General features: G+C 33.7%; 1 protein-coding gene across 2 annotated transcripts in view; it reads right to left on the reverse strand.

Annotated features, from left to right (window-relative positions):
• The window catches only part of LOC140445213 (PP2C-like domain-containing protein CG9801), a 38,082-nt gene that overhangs the window by 12,125 nt on the left and 339 nt on the right, over positions 1-25,618 (reverse strand). The window contains exons 2-7 of one of the 2 annotated variants that reach the window (XM_072537107.1): positions 25,496-25,613; positions 25,222-25,442; positions 21,978-22,478; positions 5,012-5,239; positions 786-1,021; positions 473-662 (exon numbers count right to left, since the gene is read on the reverse strand). In XM_072537107.1, the coding sequence (XP_072393208.1) occupies positions 473-662; positions 786-1,021; positions 5,012-5,239; positions 21,978-22,478; positions 25,222-25,442; positions 25,496-25,611 (1,492 nt within the window). In that variant the 5' untranslated portion in view covers positions 25,612-25,613. The remainder of the gene's footprint in view (positions 1-472; positions 663-785; positions 1,022-5,011; positions 5,240-21,977; positions 22,479-25,221; positions 25,443-25,495; positions 25,614-25,618) is intronic. The other variant, XM_072537108.1, reaches the window with a different exon arrangement.

A 25,618-nucleotide genomic window follows, 5' to 3' on the forward strand; every position in this document is an offset into this window, starting at 1 on the left:
GCATTAACATTGGATAAACGTTAACAACCGGTTCTAATTAATTTTAAGTACCAAACTGCCTACATATCAACAGTTTTCCATAATTAGGTATTATAATCCACTAGACATCTTTATTTCATAACTATCTTTACTATTTTCCACACATCAAAGACATAAAAATGAAGATTAACAATGTTACGATTCAAATTACTATACTCTCGTGACGTAATTTCGGGCTTAATGTTCATTGGTTAGTCGGAAGAGGCAACCGTAGTAAGTCTACGAACCGTGCTTTGGGACAACACACATACAAGTGATATTTTGACCTTAACTGCCATCTTTTGGTAAGTAGAAGTACTACATAACTAGTTTCTACAGTTTGCTGAGTAGAAAACAGGGGTAAATGTCACTTGTACCCATTTTATCCTAAATTAAAGTCGTTGTTACTAATGCAAATATTTATTTATTAAATATATAATATTCTATAACTTACCTTTAGTAAGTTCTCTGACTCCGTACTTCCTCGAATAAATATAAGCCAACGTGTCACCTACGTTACAGACACAACAAACGTATTGCGCCTCAGTCTCTACTCTCTCCTGGCCGTTTGGCAGCCTCACTCTTTTCTCCAATTTCTGCCTAAGCGGCAAAACCACGGCCACTGTTAAAGTCGTCAACATACCCTTAAAATAATTCATTAATAGACCACAGTTCATCTTTCAAAACGATTAAGTATTATAATAAAGAAATTCTAAATAAAAAATTAATAATAAAAAGTGAAGTGACCGAATAAGGAAGTGACCTACCTTATTTTCTAAAATGAGATCATGAGCACAATTGAACGCCCTCAAAAGACACACGAAAACTTCCCTTGTACTACCTACAAGATTAACTTTTTCGTCTAGAATAGTGCTCGATGTAGAGCTCTCATCAGTCTTTATGGTAAGACTTTCGAACGGTTTGGTATCGTTGAATATTGTCTTGTTGAGGTAGTGGAGACTGCCGTGTACAGCTGATTTGGCTGCTATGCTAGCCTTTTCTCCTAAAAATATAAGTACATACGAATAGAATCCGTCTACTGTTTCCTTAACTTATTTTTATTATTTAATATTTTTCATTTAATAGTTTAATACCTTAAATTATAAATAACCCTTTAAAATTTAATTTTTTATTTTAAAATTTCGAAAGGTTACAGAACATACAGAATGAATAGAAGCCCCCTGAAAAGAATAAGACAAAATAATGTTGTGCCTTAACTTTTCTTGTTAATTACAATTGTAGATAGTTAGTATAAAAGATAAGTTCATATTGTCAAGTAATAAATATATATTATAAATTAATTAAGTTTTAGTGTTAGTGTAAATGAATTGAAATAGGTGTTAAAAGACTTTACATAAATTAAAGACTGTAAATAAAAAATAATAAAAAACAACACCTAGAGGATACAGACGATTCTGTCTCTTTTCAATTATTATTAGTAAGTGTAATTTAGCGAATTATCTGATTTTGCGATAAGTTTAAGTTTGCCGATACATCGCACTTTAAATTTTATTATTACGTTGGCTTTAATTGTTGTTAAAAGTTGATTTGTGTGCAACTAAAGAATTTGTGTGCAAAAAATGACACATTTTCAATGTTTAAACAACAATCCTGTTATTTTAAATGGGTTTTGGTCTTCATCCCTGAGCCAAAATTCATAGATATACAGGTGATTAGGACGCGCATTCAGCATCTGAATCCGATGCTGAGGACACAGAACTGGTCTCTGTTAAGCAGGAAAATAGAGAAGGGGGGCCAGCTGCTGACCTTTTCTATAGATGAAGAATCCTGCAGAAATCTGAAGGTGAACTACAAAGCTTATTATGGACTTGGTAGGGTAACCTGCAGAGATCTTCAAGCAAAGAAAGATAAGCATAAGGGTAGCTCGAATTAACCTTCAACACTGCAAGGCAGCCTCAGTAGTCCTGGTAGCGCTTGAGAAGACGTTTGGTATTGCTTTTGTAGAAGAGCCTTGGATAAACCAAAGAGAGGTCTAAGGTTTAGGGTTAAATGGAGAAGTGATCTACAGTAGATCTACTGAAGTCCCCCGGACCTGTGTGATTACCAGAAAGAAGCTACAGATACTGCCGCTAATTAATTGCTATTCCAGAGATCTTACGACAGTAAGAGTCAAGATCGGGGAAGGAAGAGGATCGAAAGAGATTCTAGGCTCGGCCTATCTTCCTTCGGACGATCCAGCAGCGACACCTACCAACGAAGTGGAGGTGCTGGTGAGACACTGCAGAAAAACAGGGATTCAGCTGATTATCGTTTGCGACGTCAACGCACACCACAGGACCTGGGGGAGCACGAACACCAACAAAAGGGGTGAATCATTCATGCAATTTATTATGACAAGTACTTTGGACATATTAAATGTAGACAAAAAACCACTTTAAATTAGGAGGCTTAGAAAGAAGTTCTAGACCAGCATCTGTCGAGAATGAGGAGAACGATAAATGACGCCACGGATCTAGAAATGGCAGTGAATGATCTAAATAACGCTGTCATTTCAGCATTCCAAGAAATCTGAATTCTAACGTAGAGGAGTTCCACCATGGATACGCCATGGTGGAATAAAGAACTGTCTGTGCTGAGAAAAAGGACGAGGAATCTATTCGAGCCAAAGTAACCGGTGAATGGGGAAAATACAGATCCACACGGACGGGATACTACACAGCTGTAAGAGAGATAAGCCAAGAGAGCCAAATGGAGGAAGCACTGTGAGAAAATTGAAAGCACTCATGCTTGTGCTAGACTTCAAAAGGTGCTCTCAAAGGAGAAAACACAACCAATTAACTCACTTCTAAATGTCAATGGTGAGTATTTCAACACAGGAAGAGACACGGCTGAAGAGCTCTTCAGGGTGCACCTGGATCACAAATAGTTGAATCACCAATTGACTGGGAATCAGTAGGCAACGAAGCTCTGCAGAGGTCCTCAAGAACTAACTGGCAGACAGTCAAAAAAATTGTAAACTATGAAAAAGTAGCAAAGACAATAAACTTATGCGAGTCCTATAAATTACCAGGAATAGATGGTATATACCCCGTGTTATTACAAAAGGGATCGGAACTTTTAAACAGCAGAATATGCAATGTACTCAGAAGTAGTGTAGCCTTTGGGTACATACCTAAAGCAAAGAGAGAGATTAGAGTAACTTTCATCCCTAAACCGGGGACAAGATGACGGAAAAAGGCAAAGTCCAAAGACCAATAAGTCTAATGCCATTCATACAGAAGACATTAGAGAAACTGCTCGACGGGTATATTAGGGATGAAACATTGGTACACACTCCAATACATCAAGAACAACATATCTCTAGATCAGGGAATTCAACCGAGACAGCACTCCACAGACTCGTAGAAAAAGTGGAGAACACAATTAAAAATAAACGGTTGATGCTGGGAGCCTTTTTGGATATAGAGGGCTTTCGACAACACTTCGATAACATCCCTAACCAATGCCCTGAGACGCAAAGGAGTCGAGGACATATTTTTGAACTGGATAGAATCTATGCTCAAGAATAGAGTGGTAAATACGACTATCCTTGGAGAGACCGTGTTGGCCGGGTCGACAGGGGGGAATTCTGTCCCCACTGATGTGGAATCTGGTGAAGGACGGACTAATAGAAACTTGAAAATGGTCACAAAACAATTTAATATGCGGATGATTTGATAATCATCTCGCAAGGAAAGTACAATACAGTACAATCTGACTACAATACGGTAGTCAGAGATCGCATGAACGAGCCCTAGAACTAGGGCGACAATGGACTTATACAGAGGAGCTAAATATAAGTCCCCAGAAATCCACCATAGTCGCCTTCACACGCAGATGGAAACTAGAGGGATTAGGTCCTCTAAAGCAGCAGGGACAAGTAATTTAGCCAAAGAGAAAGGTAAAGTATCTCGGGTTTATGGAACCGGCAATTAGAAAAAATAACAAGCAGTGCAGTTACAACACTTATGAGGGTCAGGCGTACGTATGGAAAGAAATGGTGATTAAAACTGGACATGGTGCACTGGGTGTACAACATGGTGATCAAACTCTCAATATCAGCGACGATGCGGTGGACTAAGACACTTCAAACAGCTGCAAAAATCTAAATCAGCAAAGTGCAAAGAATTGCGTGTATGGGTATAACTGCTGCCATGCGTACTACTCCAACAGCAGCTATGGAGGCTCTACTAGGCCTACCTCCCTTGCATTTGATAATACAAGGAGAAGCAAGATTGGGAGCCTACAGAATAAAAAAATTACTGAAACTTTGCAATGAAGAGACAGGGCATATGAGTATAACAAGGACTGATGTAAAAGGGCGTAAAGAGAAGAATCGAAGGACCATCAGTCTAGACTGGAATGAAAAACAGATTAAACACTAACTTATATTTAATGCTAGGATTAAACAGCAATTTCTGATAGCTGTCCGGTAACACTGTGTTGCGGGATATTTCACTATACTTTTCATTGCGGCTAATTTCACTATTGTATCTAATTACAAGTATAACTGCTTAGCGGAATATCGTTTCTATAATAAAAGCGAACTACTGGTAACACTGCTAGTTGAAATGAAAGTATTTAACTTATAACTATAACACTCATTACTATCAGTAACAGATTTAATAATATTTATAAAGAATAATACGATGTGAACTACTCAGTTACAAATACAAGATACTAATAAGCGAAGCGAATATTTTGCGAGCTAGAGATTTTAGCTAACGGGCTTACGAGATTTTGCGACTGACTTCTATGATAATTTTACTCAACTCTACTGCTGGTAATATCCAATTTATGCAAGCGGCTAGCAACAGGGCTTTTACCCCAAAATGTACCGTTAAACGCCTTCTTTCGTTATTTCTTCTAAGAATCGCAATATCGGCATGATTTAGAATCTATACCGGATGATATATCTTTTTGATCAGAAGGGAGAAAAGAATACATAATGTGAATCTAATTAATGATTTATTACATATTATAATCAACTCACCCCAATTGACGCCGTCTGCTACCGCCAAAATCGCAGAATCGCTCCTCGCGATAATTCCAAAACAATCCGCTATGGGATCGCCATTTTTATTCTTCGTTACTTGATTTCTGTCATAAAGAGAATCGGACAGACCGTAAACGCATTCAGATTTTCTACACCACTCTTGAGGAAGAGCTGAGTCGTCGTTTCGTAAGGAAAAATTGTCTGCGGTGCTGGAAACATCGTCGCCTAAAAGAAACGAAGTAAAAAAAAACGGTTTATTAAGTCTGCTGTGTAGTTACGACGAAGGCAAATATGATACGGGCTACTAATGCCAAGAATGACAACTACTGGTGTTAAAACGACAAAAATTAGTTGTTTTTGTCAACCAAATGAAGAATATCATTCGTGATCTTCCCTTAAACATGCAAACTATGTGTTCCGTTTTCTTGGATGGTTTTTAAGCATATAATCTAACGGAAGTATATGTAAATGTGGAATAAAGTGCTGAAGAAAAATGCATTCCTCAAGTTATTGTGTAGTAGAAATACAAGTTTACAACTTAACCCGTATTTTCTGTACGGTGTTAGATGTGCACCTGGTTAGATATATGCTGCAAAGAATAAAAGCATTTGATATGTGGCTAAATACAAAGACTCTCAACATCTCTTTGTACTAACGGATTACCAAGACGAATGAACAGTAAACTCACACTACTGTTTAAAATAGAAAAGTCAACGGCTTGGGAATATTACAAGGATATATTGATATATAATTAGCCTAGACCGGTTCCGTGAATAAAGAAAATATTTCACGTGGAAAAAACAAATCAGAGTTGCACATTAAAATTGCGCAAGAAAATAAGGATGTCGGCAGAAAGTGTGAACAATTAGAGCTATATAGTCATCACCAAGTACCCAATGAAATATGGTGAATCGCCAGACGGACCATAGGAAACTCAATGGGAAATTCTAAACTGTCGAATTCCTGCTTCCCTAATTATTTTACATACAAAATTTTTCTAAACATTCCAAAGGTTTGCAAAAATTTAATTCATTTGCATATTGTTGCAAAATTTAGGCCACACGTAGTGCAGCATGTGTATAACGGGTTGCGTTTGGTCACAATGAAGTTAGATATTACCAATATTTGAATTGTCAATATTTTTATTTTATGATATTGTTTAAAAAACAACAAATTTGATAAAATGTACTCAGTTGAGGAGAAAGTAGCAATAAAAAATATGTTTTATTCGGATACTAGTGCGCGCACTATCAGTTCTTTATTTAGCGTAAGATATCCCAAGAGACCAATCCCAAGTCATTCAGCAATTCAAGGGATTTAAAAACAAAATTGAAAATACTGGGACTGTGATTCTTCTGTACAAAAAATATTGCAGAGGTACCACGAAATTTCAAAAATCAAAACGAAATGAATGTATTAACAGTAGTAGTTCTGAAACATTTTGGAAATCTCGGAAATTTTGAAATATGTTTAATTTGTAGAACAATTTTAACATTTGTTTTCAATACAGATTTCAGTCCTCTACAAATAGAGGACATCATGACTTTGGATGTAAAATAATTAGGGAAGCAGGAATTCAACAGTTTAGATTTTACCATTGAGTTTCCTATGGCCCGTTTGACAATTCACCATCCGGTATAGGAAGGTGTTAAAATGCTTCATTTTTTACTGGTAGACGATGGTACTTAAAATGGGGCATTTCTGACCCCAAATAATTAATAATTTAATAAATCCACCGAACGCACTGCAGGAAAATTAGAGGTCTCAGTAATTGAGTCCTAAAAAACTCAAAAAACTTGTCAGATACATGTCCGAGTCAAAGTCTCCAACACCTTATTTCTCTATAGTATATATGTCTATAGTATATGTGATTTCCAAATCTAGAATTTGAAAACAACAAACATTCTCAAAGGCTTAACAAGATTAACAAGTTTTGTTAGCATAATAGCAGCGGTTATTTACATTTCATGATTTAATGTAAAGAAAGCAGAATTAGCAACTTTCCACCACCCTGTGAATAGATAAAACACAATTTTGAAATTTGGTGCAAAAAATAAGTTATTAAACGTGGTCAGAAAAGCAAGTGGGAGGAAAGTAAGTGAAAATTGCTTATTTCTGCTAAATTATTTTAATAAAAAATACAACTTAAACATGCACATGCATGGTATCGTTTAAAACCAACTCGATTACATGCTACACAATAAATATCGCGAAAAATAAAATCTTTTAACCTTGCATGCAAACTATAAGGTCGAATCAGGTAGATAAGGTAACGATCATTAACAACAAATCGTATTATTACTGTAATTCGATATTTGCTTCCTATAAATGGAAATAAATACTCTTGAAATAAATCTTGAAGTATTAGTTTTATTTCGAAACATGGATCGTTTCATTTTTTATGAAGGTTGGATTTTTTGTTGGGCTTCTTAATAACATAAATAAAAGATTTCTGCATTAACGAAGCAACTAAAATTGAAGATATTATGTAACTCGCCTGACAGTGGCGTTATTTTTTGCGGATCTTTCGTTTGACTGACTGTTAGCGTTGTCTATACCATTTATTTTATGCCTAACCTCATTATTAATATTGCTGCTGTCCAACACCTTGCTAGTTTTGGTCCGCCTCGGATATTTTATTTCCTCGATATCTGGGAAATATTCCTTTGTTCTACACCTAGAGAAACGCCTGGTGGAGGACTAGTTACCTCGTACCATATGCTTGGAATTTATTCATTAGTTAAATGTTGAACGTCTACTTTTCGACGCCTTATCTTCTTCTTCTTGTAGTACATATCCGTTTCAGATTATAGCGACCACCATGGCAATATGTACTTAGCATACTGCTGCTCAGAAAAGATTTGTGTGGTTTAACATTGTGTGTTAAACAATGTGTAGGTATTCGATTTTGGCTGTTTTGTGGCTGTAACCTGTTTTTTACGGGTATTTATAAATCGTAACATTTGAATAGCTTAGCCATTTTTTGAAATGCAGATCTTGCTTTCTCTATCCTACATTTGATTTCTAGGGAATGGTCCTAGTTTTCATTGACTTTCGTACCAAGGTAGGTGTATGTTTCTACTCTTTCTATTAGTTGACCGAACACACTCTTTCATCCAAATTGCTATTCCTTCTTAGAGACCATCAAACATTTTGTTTTCTTAATGTTTAGTGAAAGTCCATATAACAGTAAGAAACTTTGTGCGATGAATTCATTCCTAAACAAAAAACCTCAAAGAAATTGGACTTGGATAAGTTCCGACGGTAATATCAAAAACGAGATGGACTACATCTTGTCAACAAACCAATCAATCGTTGAAGACTAACAACAGAATCGTACTAAATCGCTTTTCTACAGGTAGCATCTTAGACTTGACTAAAACAATTTAAACAACCGGAGAAAAATTTACAAAATACTACTAAATATTGCAAATATTACAAAAACTGAAAAATGGAGGAATTTTCATCAGACTCAGAAGAACAAATTCAGATATAGATTAAAACAAAAGAAGTTCGCTGCTGTGTAGCTATATTAATAAACAAGAAGTAGATACTTGTAATAGAAAGCTACTCATATAAAGGATGTTTTTTTTTTGAGGTATAAAACTGTGAAATGGAATAAAACAAATATGATTTTTATCAATTGACATGAAATTGACTTTATTCGAAAGATAATCTTTTGGCCTTATAATTTAAATATGATTTCTGGTATATGACCGTCATGCCTGGCTCTGACGTAGTCTAATCTGGAGGTCCAATTTTCGATCAGTTTTTTCAATATTTGTCGCCGTATATCGGCAATAACGCGGCGAGTGTTGTCCTTCAAGTGGTCAATCGATTCATGCTTTTCGGAGTATGAAGCATGTTCATAATTTCTTTAAATTATTCCCTTTAGTAAATTATTTTCACGCCGCCCATGCCTGCATATCTTCCTCAAATAACCGACACTACCGAGCGATTCGTTACGCCTTTTTTTTTTTTTAACAAAGAAATAACTTCGCCAAATGCTCCTTCTTCTTTTTATCTTGTTTTGGTACATAAAAATCTTTCCTAATAACAAAGGAAAAAGGACCTATTGTGAAATCTCCGAGCTACCTTCTCAGAAAAACAGAAGAGTTGTTTTTCGTAGAAAGTTTACTTTCCATTGGTAAAAGCTATGAAAATGAACCTCAGTAGCCCGGCTATTTAATGTCAATTTCGCGTGGCATCCTTCAGCCAATATCCCCTCCCTATTTTCAACCTTCGCTTGTCTAAGCCCTTCTAAGTTCACAATCCGATGTTCATTTCCAAGTTGGTTCCTGTGGCAAGCGGTCTTATCTTCGACAATCGGCGGTAAGTGGATTTTCAATTCACCCTTATTTATCTTTACACAGTGTGTCTTATATTAATTATTTTCTCTTTTGTCAAACAGACGTCTTCCAATTGAAGTCACTTCTGTTTGCCGTTCAGATTTTACACCGATTCATATTCTACCCCGTTCATATTCTACACCGTTCATACGTGTACACTATTCAATCATTCACCGCTACGTTTGTTCACCTCGATCATCAGTCATCTTCATTTTATCTCAACTACCTGTACTACTCCGGTCTAGCTGCCTCTTTTCGTCGGCCTAAGACAATCTAAGGGACTACGTTAGGAAGACCGCAATTTATTGTGGGCGTGTCATCCTAACTACCTGTTGTACGGACCGAAGTCAAGTGCCTTATTGAGGGCGTAATACCATTATCTGAATACACCTGTTTCGTGAGTATAAGTTTTATTGAATAAACTGTGATAACGAAATCTTTAGAAGTTGATTTATGACTCCAATTCGTGTACCTTCTTATTTATGGAGGTTTAGTTTGACTGAGTATAAAAATACAGGATAATATATACGTATAAATAACGTACAATTTATTTTATATGTAGATTATATTTCTGATAAATTCTATTCTTAGATTTGAAGTGATCACGATCAAAAACCTAGTAACTTCATGTTTAGGTATCCTCAAGGCATAAAATTCACTTGCTTGCCAAATATTGACGTAGATATAATTATAATGTTCCTTGCCTTTTTTTAATTCTTGAGGATACTAAATTATTTATAACTATTTTTCAAAGAGATATTTTTTGTTTGTAATTAATAATCAGTTACGCAATAATCATGCCATTTAACTGTTCAATAAAATTTGGTATAGTACATTTACTTTAACAAATATACCTAAATATAATTTTGTTAAAGAACTATTTGCTTTTTATTTCTTTTATATTTTTTTATATAATTTGAATTTATATTTTTGTGTTTCTCTTCCAGGCATTTTTTATTGAATTATATTATTATTTGTTTGATCGTATATTTTGAGTATATGTGTCGAAATATTAGGAGTGTACCGCATAATTCCGATACCTTTTCTCTCACGGTTTACTTTATTCTCGCGTGAGTTCTCTAGCTGTACCTTACCTTTCTCGTCATCCTTTTCTATGTGCCTTAAGGTGCCTGTTCCTCTAAAAATAGGGTGGTGCCCAAATAACTTTTCTTCTCTTATCTTCTCTTCTAACTTCTTGTCTTTGTGTTGTAAGTACTTCTTTAATTGATCCGTGATATTTGAGCTGTAACAAGAACCCCGACCAAGATACCTCTACCAGACTGAAGCCCGAGCCTAGTACCGTTCTTTGTGTAACCTCCAATCAATCATCGAGAGGGTACAAGTAGACTAGAACTTTCACATATACCCACATAAAAGAGTCTAGCAGTGTTAAATCGCACGATCTTGGAGGCCAATTCACGGTCCGAAACGTGAATCTATGCGGTTACCAAACGTTTCCTTCAATAAATCAATTGTGGCACGAGCTGTGTGACATGTTGCGCCGTCTTATTGAAACGACAGCTCCTGTACATCATGGTTGTTCAAATTAGGAAAACAAGTCAGTAATCATGGATCTATAGCGGCCACCATTGACTGTAACGTTCTGGCCAGCATCGTTTTTGAAGAAGTACGGTCCAATGATTCCACCAGACCATAAAGCTCACCAGTCAGTTTTTCTGAATGTAATGGTTTCTCAACAAACATTTAAGGATTATTTTAACTCCAAATAGGAGAGTTTTGTTTGTTGACGTAGCCATTCAACCAAAAGTGAGCTTCATCGCTAAACACAATTCGCTTATGAAAATCGAAATCAACGGCAATCTCGTTTTGGATCCACTCACCGAATCTACGAATCCACGCCTTGTTAGATGATGGTGTACCTTCAATTCTTGCATGATTTGGATTTTCTAAGCACGCAAAGCAAGATCTTTCCGCAAAATCTTCCATAAAGTCGATGGACACGTATCCAACTGCTGTGCACGATGGCAGACTAATTCGGGTCTTCCTGTATGCTACGCTCTACAGCAGCAACATCTTCTTCAGTACACACTGTACGACGTGTCTGTGGATGCATATTATCATTTAGAGTAAACGTGGTGCAAAAACGTTCCATGGTTAATCGGATTATTTGCTCTGATGGACGATTATGTTGGCCACGAAATGGACGTAGTGCTCGATACGTATTTTAAACAGAACCACAATTTTCAAAATCAATTTGTACAATTTGAAAGCGTTGTTCAGGCGTATCAAGTCTATTCATGCTAAAATGCCAAACCAAACTCAACATAAATCACTTGACAGCTGTCAAAATGGCCAACAGTTAAAAAAGTGTTACCAACTTACATTTCTATAACTCTAAAAAACACCCTTTACAAATAAACTGATAGAAACAACAAAAATAAATTTTAAATGATAGTATCACAAATCGTGGCGTTTATGCTTCAGATGAAGGAAAAAAGATAGAAACAATATATTTATACAAATTACTTAATAAACGCTTAGCAAACGCAATAAAACAGACGATGTGATTATATAAGGTGCTAGGAGGGTTAGAATCGGAAACATACATATTTAAAAAATGGTGGATATCAAACTGTAATTGACCTTATAGACACAGTAAAAAAGACAGCTGAAAAAATCCTATTATGGTTTTTGGAAGGTTCTAAAGGATATATGAGGGATAGTTGATAACAAATCCTTGAAGACGCACAGCTGACTTTGCTTTGTTTTTTCAAGCAATCAAAGAAAGTGAAACAATCATTTTTTGCCTATAAAAAGTTTCTTATACATTTTAGACAAAAATTGTTCAAATAAAAGTTGTAGATTTTAAAAAGATCTTTAATTGAAGAGTTATCTCGGTCAATTGTTTCTTTATTTTAATTTAGAAACTCTATAATTAAAGAACCTTTTAAGATCTGCACCTTCTTTGAACAATTTTTCTCTAAAATGTATAAGAAACGTTTTATATGCAAAAAATCACTTTTTGACTTTTTATGATTGGTCATAAGTTAGCACTCAAATACCTTTTAGAAAATTCAAATAGCTGTATAAGATTTCACAGATAGACTGGAGTAATATAACAATGCAACCAGTCAGCAACCAATCTATGAGAAGAGAAATAACACATAGAAACCACAGAAGACCGTATGAATCTCCAGAAACAAAGAACTTAATGAAATAAAGTCGCTTCTTAAAAAACGAAAAAACAATCCGTTCTTAAAACAACGAAAAAACAATCCGAAGAATAAAAAGAGGTAAATAAAAACATCAAGGAAAATAAATTGATTGCACAAAATGAAAAAAATGGGGAAACACTAGAAAAAAATAATATGAAGTTTTCAAAATTGCGGAAAAGAAAAATACAGAAAAATAGTATAAATGACAAAGATGACGTATAAACAAATGACAAAAGAAGTTATAAAAAGAACAAAGGTATATTACTCAAGCCTCAATTATTAAAAAAAAAAATATCGCAGGAAATCCTCAGGAAATTAAAATAAAAATAAATAACGTCAACTCAATCCTACAACCGCAAACCAATAAACCTGAAATAAAAAAAAAACAGTGAAAGATATAAGAGATTAACAAATAACCACGAAAGATGGCATAACCGTTATGTATAGAATAAAATTCTTAGCGAGAAAATATACCATTTGTATATGCTTGTTTTATGAGAAACTGGATCGAAAGCTTTTTAGAAATCCACAAAGCATATACTGGAAGAAAAGTTGACTTTAACCAGTCTTCTGGTAAGATGCTTGTGTTGTAGATTTCAATAAGGAAGTAAAATGATAATTTAGTATTTTTTTTTAAGTTGCAGTGGAATACGCCAAAAGCCACCTCGTTGAATCCATCTATCTATCCATATATCCAATGTATTTTATAGAACGATGTAATAGCGGTAGCTAATGTACTAAAATAGTTCATAGGTATTATTAATTCTCGTTATATTTTTTGTTTCCACCCAACTATACCAAGGTGGGAGATAAAAGAAGAAATATTGTTTCGAGACACGTGGTATTAAAGCAACTTAAGAAGTTACTTAAAATCAATATTACACACAAGCCAATACTGAAGTACTAAACACAATTCATAACTAATCTACTATATAAAGATTGGACCAAAAGTCTCTAATTATCTCTTAAATAGATGGTCTGAAATTTATAAATTCTGTTGAGTTACATACAACTCATAAAAAATATGCCCTTTTACATACCAAATAAAATAAAGTCTACAAGCAATATTTAAAAATTAGTAGAATTGGTATTACTCGTACGTCCATCTTTTGCGTATGCTTTGAACTATTCATTTTTCGTATATTTTAAAAATATGTTGAAATTAGTAACAGTAAAAACTGAAATTTTAATACAACACGACGAAATCTTTGTATATTTTAAATTTTTTTTGTAACATTACCCTAAACACAACTGATGCATTAGCGCACCACTGGCTAAATATGTAGTTTTATGCATCTTTCAATGTTTGTATAAAATAAACTGAATCAAATAAAGAAGCATATACTAAATCTCTAGACTTTGGAAGGACTGACAACATTAGAAATTTTCTGTCTATTTTTTGACTTGGTATTCAAGATATGATTGTTCAATATTCTTTACAATATGCTCATGCCAAGAGACATGATTTTAGTCTAACTAGAAAAGACCTTTTCAACTTCGTTGGAGTTTTAATTTTATCAGCATACCACATGTTACCTCAAACCCACATGTACCAGTAACTTGACGAAGATAAAGGAGTACAGGTTGTAAACACTGCATGATCCGTAACAAATGTACCTCTATAAAACGCAGTTTACATTTAAGAGATGGTGGACAGCTTCATACAAGTGTAAGTTTTGTAAATTGCGCCCATTTTTTGACAAAACGAATGATAAATTTATGCAATTTGGTGTGTTCTCACACAAGAGACCAATAGAAGAAGAAATGGTTCCATACTTTATACGACACTAGTGTAAGATGTTCATGAAATACAAGCCAGTAAGGTTCGGTTTTAAACTTTGGTGTATTTGTTCAAGTGAAGGATATATGTAAAAGTTAAGTTTGTGCCCTATCAAGGTGTATCTGTGAACCAGTGAACAAAAACCAAACATTGGGTACCAGAGTTTTTCTGGATTTATTATCAGTTCTAAAAAATAAGAGTAATCGTAACATATTTTTCGACAATTTCTTCTCATTCTATGGTTTATTTCGAACACTAACAGAACAAGGTTTTTTTGCAACAGCCACTAAAAGAGCAGATAGAACAAAATAGTCTCCTAAAGTATACAAACCTTATGAAAACATTGATGGATTCGAAAAATTCCTGTTACAAAGAGAATAAAAAATCAATAGAAAACAACATAGTGTTTACAAAAGCAGACAAAGGTAACACTACTATTGCTATAGATACAATAGAATACAATAACAAAACAATGGAATTTTTAAATAATCAAAACATTGAAACGTTACACAAAGATCCAACAGAAAAGTATCAAAAACAAATTAGGCTAGCGTTAGAAAATTCAAAATCAATAGTAAATCCAATAGAACAGAAATACCTCAGGATCATGAACCCACAGCCTCCTAAATTATACTCTTTCATTAAACTACACAAACCGGATCACCCAATAAGACCTGTAGTTTCTTTTTATACAGCTCCGTCATATAAACTTTCAAAAAAACTGTTAGAGATTATTTTAGAACACACTAAATTTTCACCTAAATTTACCATAAAAAATACAATAGAACTAGTTAATAAAATACAACATTTTCAGTTACCTAACAACTCCAGATTAATTTCATTTGACGTAAAAAATCTTTTTCCTAGTATCCCTCCTACAGAAACTTTTATTCTAGTAAAAAACCTTTTAGACCAAAATAGTACAAATCCAATCATTACATCTGAAATTATACATTTTCTTGAAGTTTGCATAAACCAGAACTACTTTGAATTTAATAATGAAATATATACAAATAACAGTGCAGGACTTACATTGGGCAACACTCTAAGCCCATTGCTATCAGATATTTTTATGGATCATCTAGAGACAAAGATTTCAAAACATCCCATATTCAAACAGTTTTTATATTGGTGGAGATACGTAGACGACGTACTAGTATGTTTCACAGGAACTAACAGGCAACTCGACCAATTTTTATCGTATATTAATTCACTTCATAGTTATATTGAATTTACAATAGAAACAGAACAAAATCAATCCACAATTTTTTTAGATTTAAAAATTATCAGACTTAAAAACAAACATGACTTCTCCATATTTCATAAACCTACCCATACTGACACGACTATTCACAATTCATCATCCCATCCCACACAACATAAATTGGCAGCCTATCATAGTATGTTACATAGATTAACAGAAATTCCGATGTCAAAATACAATATTCAGACAGAATTAAATATCATTAAGCAAATAGCAGTAAACAATGGATACAACGAACAAACAATTAATAAAATGTTAATCAAAAACTACACAAAAAAGCGCTGAACTTAGTATTTCCACCACCAGAGAAAAAACCCAGTACATTCTGCTCGATTACATATACAGGCAAAATATCAACAAAAATATCCAAACACATAAAAAAGAAAGGAATAACACCAGCTTTCAGAACAAATAACAACCTAGGCAAATATATTAAAAACAACAAGAGCCAACATAAAAAACACTTACACAGTGATGTGTACAAACTTAAATGTAGCGACTGCCCAAAAACTTACATTGGTCAAACTGGTAGAAATTTTAATAAACGAATAGCAGAACATAAAAGGGCTTTCAATAATAGAAAAACAGATTCTACATACGCACTTCACCTTCTAGATCATAATCATTCTTTTAATGATGAATTTAAAATTCTTCACATTCAAAATAAAGGTCTTAAGATATCTTTGTTAGAATCTATGGAAATCAACAAATTAAAAACACAGATATAATTCTGAATGACCAGCTTGAGACAAACAGTTCTCCCCTCCTCAACCTATTTCATTAGAGAATATAAAGTATAAACCCATGCCAGAAACAGATCACTTGAGAAAGGCAATCAGCCGAAACAGCTGTAGTGATAAGAATTTAAAATAAATTTTGTGGAAGTTTTGAAAACAAAGTTTTCAGTGTTTTATTGTTACACTTATGAAAAAAGCCCTAGGGGTTGTTATGAATATTACTTTGAGGAGAATATGCACATTTCTTTAGTAAGATGGCATGAGAATCACTAGTAATCTGAATTACGTTATTTTAAGCAAGAAAAACGTAGGCGTTGCAGAGTATGTTATAATCATACAATACAGGGTAAGTCATAACTAAAAGATAGAAAAGATTATATAGTGAAGTAGCTAACTTGTTCAACAATACTTTCCCAAACTTTTTTCGGTTGAAACTCTTGAGGAAACTGGACGAGTAAAAGATGGCATTTGAACAGGTATAGAAAAACTGTTATAAATTACAACAAAAGTTTAGATTTAATGAAGTTTCGTTGAATATCCACATACATCATCATGCAGAGCTGCTCCTCATACATGATGTAGGTCATTCTTCAGTCTTACGTGTAAGAATTCATTTAAACCCTACAAAATCCAGTTGTTGCAGGAATTAAATGAAGATGACTACTAATGTAGATTGCAGTGCGAGGTAATGATGAATAAAATTGTAACTGACTAGAATTTCGTTAAGATGTTAAGAAACTAAATGTATGGTCGGGTATAGTAGTTATTCAGTTAATCGGGCCGTTTTTTATAGAAGGAAATTTATCAAGCCATAACTATGAAAGGCTACTTAGAAATGAAATTGTACCTGCCCTGAGAAACAAGGCTCGAGTCAATTTTATTGAGATATGGTTTCAGCAAAACGGAGCACCAGCTCATGTTGGTCTAAACTTTCGGCATTATTTAGATCAGACATTTCCCAAACAACGGATTGGTATTGAATGGCCTCCTCGTTCACGCGATTTAAATCCTAAAGATTATTTTTATGGATCATTTCTTTTTATTCTACCATCATATAGGACACTGTCAAATTAACAACAGATGACATTTTGAACACTTGATTAGGCAATCAAATTTAGTTGTACATAGTTTGTATCAAAAAATTTATTGAGCCGATTAGGTGTTAACTACCTTTTTTTTATCTTTTTAAGATGTCTGACTACATAAAATCAAAAGAACCTATTATATACGGTTGAACTGGTATTGAACGGGAGATTTCAATAAAGGTACAATATACAGAGTGTTGTATTTAAAAAACCAAAGTGTCGTGTGATGTTTATACAAACATCAATTTTCAAATCTTCATAATGCAAAATAGTCGTATCCCTGTTTTTGTATAATTCAGACCATTCATTTAAGAGATAATTAGACGTTTCCAAACTTTTGGTCCATTCTGTATAATATAAAAGTACAGCTTGCTCTAAATACGTGGTAATACGAATTTCTAACCGTAAATGTATGATTTCTAGCAGGCATATGATAATACGTATTAAATGAAAATTCTATATAGCAAAAATAAACACAACATGAGGTTTTTTTCGTAAGAAATGCACGCAACTTTTATTAAACTGTCCTTTGTCTTATTTAGTCTGAACTATACGGTCAACATGAAAAGTTCTCTGCGTAGTCCATGGGCGGTAGTAGAGAGCTCGAAAATTGACAAGAGAAACGATTATCACAAAGAAATTAAAAGAAGGGAAAGTAAAACGAAGCACATAAAACTATAAAAAATACATATAGGGTGGTCCAAGATGTTTTTAACAGCCTATAATTCAGGAATTAATAAATATTTTTATTTGAAAATTGAGAAATGTCAATTGGATCTTCAATAATATCAATATAGTACATGAGATATGTGACGTCATCACGGGCGCTGTAACGTCATTAAAATGGAAAAAATTAAATTGATCATGTGGGTGAAGGTTAAGTCAAACGAAAGACTCTTTTATCCCTAATTCAACGATGTACCACAATGAGAGTATCAATGTTAATAGATATGCTAAACTTTTATTTAGTAGCGCATTTATCATCTCCAAATTAACCTAAAACTAGCATATTTTTGTGCAAACTTTCATTGTTGTTTTAAAACGGAATTTTAAAATATCGTCAGTTCATACAGTAGTAAAAATGCCTTTCCTATTCACAGCTTGTACGTGTTAACGAACAGCTGTCAGAAGAAATTTAAATTAGATGTGGAGTGAGACAGGGATGCGTATTGTCGCCAATTCTTTTTAATGCCTACTCCGAAGAGGTCCTGAAAAAAGCTCTTGAGGGTGAGACAGCTGGAATAAAGGTAAATGGAGTTCCCATTAACAACATTAGATATGCGGACGACACTGTGATCTTAGCCGAAAACATTGAAGATCTTCAGAGACTGGTGACCAGAATAGCAGAGTATGGAAAAGAGTATGGTCTAACAATGAATGTCAAGAAGACGAAATTTATGAGAATATCGAAAACTCAAAGAAATAACGAGAATCTTCTAATAAACGGAACCAACGTCGAACAAGTGGACAAATATGCATACCTGGGAACAATAACTCCACAAATGATTACAATCAGGAGATCAAAATAAGAATAGAAAAGGCTAGAGTAAATTTCAACAAAATGAGAAGAGTGCTATATATATATATATATATAAGAGGATTTAAAACTGGAACTAAGAGTTAGGTTGGCGAGGTGCTATGTTTTTTCGACTTTATTTTATGGAATGGAATCTTGGACCTTGAATGCGACATCAATGAAAAAACTGGAATCATTCGAGCTGTAAGTGTACAGAAGAATTCTGAAAATATCATGGACAGAACACGTCACAAACAAAGAGGTTCTGGGAAGGATGAACAAAGAAATTTTAAATACAATAAAAACAAGAAAATTAGAATATCTCGGACATATTACACGTGGAGAGAAATACACCTTGCTCCAACTGATTATGCAGGAAAGATCCAAGGAAATGGCTGCGCAACCTGAGAGAATGGTATGGATGTACATCAAATGAACTTTTCAGAGCAGCCGTCTCAAAAGTCCGAATAGCTATGATGATTGCCGACCTCCGCCGCGGAGATGGCACTTGAAGAAGAAGATTCACACCTAATGAGTACATATGTTGTTGACTTACGGTGAATATAGCAAAAATGCTCGAAATTCTCAAGCTTTATACTCGGAACGCTTTCCCAAAGAAGCATATCATCTTATGAAACTTTTGCTATGGTTGAGGATAAGATGCGGCAAGGTTTATTTCCGAACGGTAAACATAGAGATCATGTCAAACCAAACAGACCGAAGAAAACTCGGTGAATGTTTTAGCATATGTAACGATTCATCCACATGTATCCATGGTCATTGGTCAGTGGAAAATCAGCACTGGTTAAGGGAAACTAACTTTCAAACTAAATGGGGAATTAATGTTTGGTGTGGGTTATTTAATGAGCGTTTAAGATGTCCATATTTTTTGAATAACATTTAAATGGTCAGAGATACCTGAATTTCTGAAAAAAGACATACCTTTGTTTCCGGAGAAAATTAATTTGAGCGGAAGAGGGGTCATGGTATTGCAAAAAACTGATGCACCCTTACATAACAGCGGTATTGTAATCAATTACCATAATGCGATATTTCTAAACATATAGATTGGAACTAACGGATCCGTCCAATGGCCTCCAAGATCGCCTGTGCTATCACCCTTAGATTTTTTTGTATGAGACTAATTAAAAGGAATCGTTTATAATAAATAACCTGCAGATAAAGAGATTTAAAAACTAAAATTAGATAAGGGTGTACCCTAATTACGCCAGAGATGATACATGCAGCATGCACATGTGAACTGCTTAGACGGTTTGACGCTTGTGTTAAAGCAGAAGAGGGTCATTTTGAACACCTATAAAATTATTTTACATTTTGAATGCTACTGATTATTGTAAAAATAAACATTATTTTGAAAATTTAGTGTGCTTATTTTAAATTAATATCTTCATTGTGGTACACTGTTAAATTTGGGATAAAAAACTCTTTTATGTGACCTAACATTCATCCTCCTGATCCATTTAATTTTTTCCATTGTAATGACGTCACTGCACCCGTGATGACGTCACAGATCTCATGTGAACATCAATTGATAGTATTGTAGGTCGAATTGACCTTTTTCAAGTTTCAAATTAAAATATGCATTAATTCCTGAATTATAGGCTGTTAAAAACATTTTGGAACACCCTGTCTAGAGAAAACCAAATAAAAGCGAAGATAAGCCAGGAACTTGTTAAACCATACGGACTGGAAAAAAGATCCGCCAGGAAAATGTATTACTCTTCTGTTTAATATCATCGGGGACGAAAAATTAAGCGATATAAAAAAACAAAACAAATCATAACATGGATCTCTCACAGTAGAAATATATTTCATACAAAGATGCTAGCAGAGACCAATAGATAAAGATCTTATGGAATCTTAAAGACCCATTTAGAGAACTACTAATGGAGGATTACACTTGGAAATAAATGTAGTATTGAGATAAAGAAGTCATTTTGAGAACTTTTCATTTTACCTTTTATCTGTACGCTTAATGACCTTGATCTAATCATTTCAGTGATGGTTTATAACACTACTCAATAAGTACCAGTCTCGATAATAAAACAACTTCTAGACAAAACTTGGTCTTATTTATCAAGATTCAATGGTAATACACTTATTCCAATGCTTCTGTAACAATTAAATGCTTGAGTTTCCACAATAAAATCTTCATTCAGTTTAAATTTTTTTGTCGTGGGTTTTTTGAGGTCTTATAAACAACTAGTAATCTCTGAAGTCCAAATCTTAAAAATACAGTGGATTCAGAAACAATTCGAAAGCTATGAAACCTTGCAGAGGCTTTACAGGGATGATTGCCTATCTCATGCTACGAGTTTTTGAATAGTACTAAACGTTTTAAAAAGGCGAGAGAGGATATTGAAGATTACGAGCGCCCCTGGTGGTCCGTGACTTCAAAAAGTGACAAATGGTTTGAAAAGAAGTCGATTAAGTATTAGGGCTATTGCTGGACATATGGACATTAATAAAGAAACAGACAAATTTTCATGAGGAACTAAACATGAGGAAAGTGTGTGCTAAGCTTGTGCCCAGACTTTTAACTGCGGATCAGATGCATCATAAAGACATTTGTACTGATATCCTGAAATTCATTTAAGGTCAAAACATGGACGCTTCCTCATTCGCAAATGTTCATTGTAACTGCCTGATAATATACCTCGGCAAACCATTTAATGGACAAATGCCCAATTTGGATGATAAGAATGTCCAGCATAATTTATTTTTGAGCGACTATGTTATAAGTCAGCATACCATATCGTAATCATTGTTTCCGAAAGAGCAAAATATATATATCTCACTTATCAAGTCATTTGAATAAACAGTGTTATTTCCTATAAGGAAAAAACGTCTGCTTGAGTTCAAATTTTGACAGGTGACGTTTGAAGTTTCGTGTGCGATATTACCCCCGGGACTTACTGAGTGATGTGCTATGTCAAATTAGAACCATAAAGCATACGCGCGATTGAAATAAAAACGGTGCATTTCTTACAAAACATTTCTGATATATGCCAAACCATGCTTGAAAAATATTTTACCCCTTGTAATTGGCCTTTCAATTTGGATAATTTTTCCTCTTTTCTTGTGATGAAAGGGATTACCCTCGCTTTTAGATTTAGAAAGACTATAGTTTTCGTTCGATTTCTCATTCTGTCGTGGTTCTCTTCTCGAAGATGCTGACGTTCTTGCAGAAGATTTTTTTTGTGAAGATCTTTCTCTACGGACTGTACTATCTTCGGAGTTCTTTGGATTATCTTTACTTGTGTCGTCGCCATTCTTTTGATTATCGTTACAAACTGTGTTGTTTTTACACTCAACTGATTCTGAATTGTTATTTGAGTAAAAACTTTTATCAATTTTAGTTTTTTCAATTTCGATATTGAAATCTTTTATACTACCTAAACTATGACTTTTGCTATGTCTCTTTGGTCTATTAGTTACACAATACTCATTGCCTGCTACTTTAATGATCATAGTCGTATTGTCTATAGGTTGTCCTGGGCATACTTTATTTGGTGATTTTTTGAGTATAGGTTGAACTGAAATAAAGCAATTAGTGGGATTCTGAATCTGTGATCAAATTAACAATGTACAACAGTGGTTACTTATATTTTTAGATAAATATGTAGAAGAAAAATACTCCATCCAGATAAAAGCGCCACATTTCTTTTAAAAGTTGACAGTTTTGAAAACTTATCCACATACACAAAAAAAAGAAACATAATATACAAAGAAGGTTGTATATCCATGTGATACATTGTTGAATATACTGCAAAAATTTCTTTTGCACACTGAATATCATACTGAGGGCTTCGAGGTGGTTCCTAAGAAGACTAGAATACATAGTTTTAAGTGAACCAATTTTGTGAAAACAATGAGAATTTCTCCTAATAAAACCTAGCATCTTTAAGGATTTATTTACAATATATGTGATATGGTTAGAATCAGTGAGTTCAATTTAAGGTCTGAATCAACATTTAATTTCATTAGATTAGACATATACCAGTCCACAAATCTATCCAAGTCATGCTGCAGACAGACAGTTCTCAGGTTGAGATATGACCTTCAAAAATTTCAGATCATCTGCGAAAAGTAAAAAAAATGCATTGATGTGAAACAAGACACCATTATTAAATAAATATTAAATAACAATGGGCCAATATGTGATCCCTATAGTACTTCTGAAGATTTCCCAAGAAATGAAATCGTTCACCCCAACCATCGGAGTCAATTAGCTTTAAAATTCATCCAACTACTTCATCAAATATTCCATAAAAATTGAGTTTGTTGATTAGAAAAATATGAGGAGCTCTATCAAATGCTTTAGAGAAATCCTTATAACTACAGTGAACTTTAAGATCATCTAATTCTCAAGATCAGCCACAACATGTGTTCCACTGAACATTATCACATCATAGTTGTTTATATCAAAATTACAAATAAGTCTGGAAAACTTTACGTGAAAAACCTAAACATTTTGATAGTAAATACTAAAAATGTTCATACATCTTTGCCCATGATGCCTTAGTTTTTCTGAGATAAAACCATTTGTTGAACTCCTTTGATATATTTGTGACCCCAAAAGCCATTACATGTAGAATTTGATACAAATTGCAAATACATGTTACAATAATATCAAGTTTTTATCAAAAACTTGTAATTTAAGAAAAACTACAAAACAGTTATTAATATTTCAGCAGAATAGCCTTTCCTTAGTTTTTGAAAAATATGACAAGTGGTATATATACCTGGACAGAGATTGTTAATATGTTTTGGACGTGCAAAAGGGGTAACCTAACACCTGGATAGAAAAAAAGGATAAGAGTCAAAAATTAACATTACAAACCATACTAAATATATAAACATAAAAACACTCAAATGTGATCTGTATTATACCACTTTCTTTTCCTAACAAAATTTCCCTTATAGGTAGTACAAGATACCACTGCAGGATCACTATGTTCATAACATTGTTAATGAAACTTACATTTTTACATACATTTAAAATTAGGAGAATACCCTGATAATAGGTTGCCAGTCAAAAAGTGGAGCAAATATTTTTAATTAAATTAATAGTAATTAGTTTTTGACAAATATTATACAGTATACTCCCTCTATAACAAAGACGGATATTACGAGGTTTCGCTTATAACGAGGTATATTAGATGTCCTGTGAAATTTCTATTGAACTATAACCCTCTATAGCGAGGCAAATTTGGTTATAACGAGAGAAAATAATATTGAAAAACGTGTTTTTTTACGTTTTTGGCTCGACCATGGCTATAAATAAATAACCTTTTTAACTGCCACCTGCAATAAACTTCTTACAATTTATGATTCTTACTCGGAATTTTACAATTTATGATTCACAAGTGTCATTGTAGGGGGTTGATCATTCGCACCTAATAATAAGGTCCTAATAGACAAGATGTGGAGTGTTTTAAATGTTGCCAGAAACTTTATCCAAAGAAAAATCGCAAATGAAGAAGCATAAAACTGTTTCAGATCTTTAGACAATATGATAGATAGAATACTGGAAAATTTAAAGCAGTCAAAAATGACAGACTTCTTCCAATTGCAGAAGCAATAGTTTATGTTATCCTTGAAAAACACTTACACAACTGACACTTCAAACCAGTGCAGTAGTGCTGCATGGTATCTGTTTTTTTATTTTATTTTTGATACCTTGCATTTTTAACAGCTGAAAACCCTAATTTTCAACCATTTTTTCTAAGGCAAACTTATATCAGCATATTAAGAAAAAAATAGCTTTAATTTGACATAAAAAACAGGCATATACATCATGAGCAGCATATTTTATTTAAAAAATAAATAAATGAAAAAATTTTTTGTCAAAAATTAATTAGTATTAATTGAAATAAAAATATTTGCTGCTATTTTTTGACTGGCAACATATTATCTATGTGTTCTCCTAGTTTTAAATGTATGTAAAAATTTGTTATGAGTTTGATTAACTATGTTATGAATGTAGTGATTCTGCACTGGGATCTTAGGCTACTATCTTAATCTGTTTCATGGACAGTTTTTGTATGGCAAATCAATGTTAGGATTTGCTATACAAATGTGAATTACTGCTTTGATAAAACAATTTCAGATGAAAAGAAAAGCTGGAAATGCAAAGGAATACAATTAGTAGTAATGTATGCCTTTACCCAACATTATTAAGTGCTTAAAGATTGTATTTTTTACAGATTCAGAATCATTAATTTCATATGGTATTATTAGAAATGTAACAAACTGTAAAATAAATATAAAACTCACTATCTGTTTCTTCCTCTGGTGTATCTATATAATCTATGTCATCTGCCAACACTGACAAATGTTTTTCTATCCTCTTAACAGTTGTTAGGCCTCCATTAGGACCCGAATAGCACCCAATGACTGTGTTGGGCCCATTACTATAAATACCTAACTCATAATTAGGCAAATCTGTCGGATTCTTCCCATATATAATTGGCGGACCATCCTTCACGCCGATAAGGCTAAAAATTAAAATAATTAATACATATGCTAACATAAGCGATTTTTGGCTTACCCTTGCAAATATTTCGTTATAAATGTGTTTTCATTGATGTTATGCCTTTTTCTAGGTTCATTATGGAAACTTAATTGTCTAAAATAGCTAGAAACCCGTTTTCTAAGCGATGGCATAGCTGGA

Source organism: Diabrotica undecimpunctata, chromosome 7 (assembly GCF_040954645.1).
Source record: "Diabrotica undecimpunctata isolate CICGRU chromosome 7, icDiaUnde3, whole genome shotgun sequence".
Classification (NCBI taxonomy): domain Eukaryota; kingdom Metazoa; phylum Arthropoda; class Insecta; order Coleoptera; family Chrysomelidae; genus Diabrotica; species Diabrotica undecimpunctata.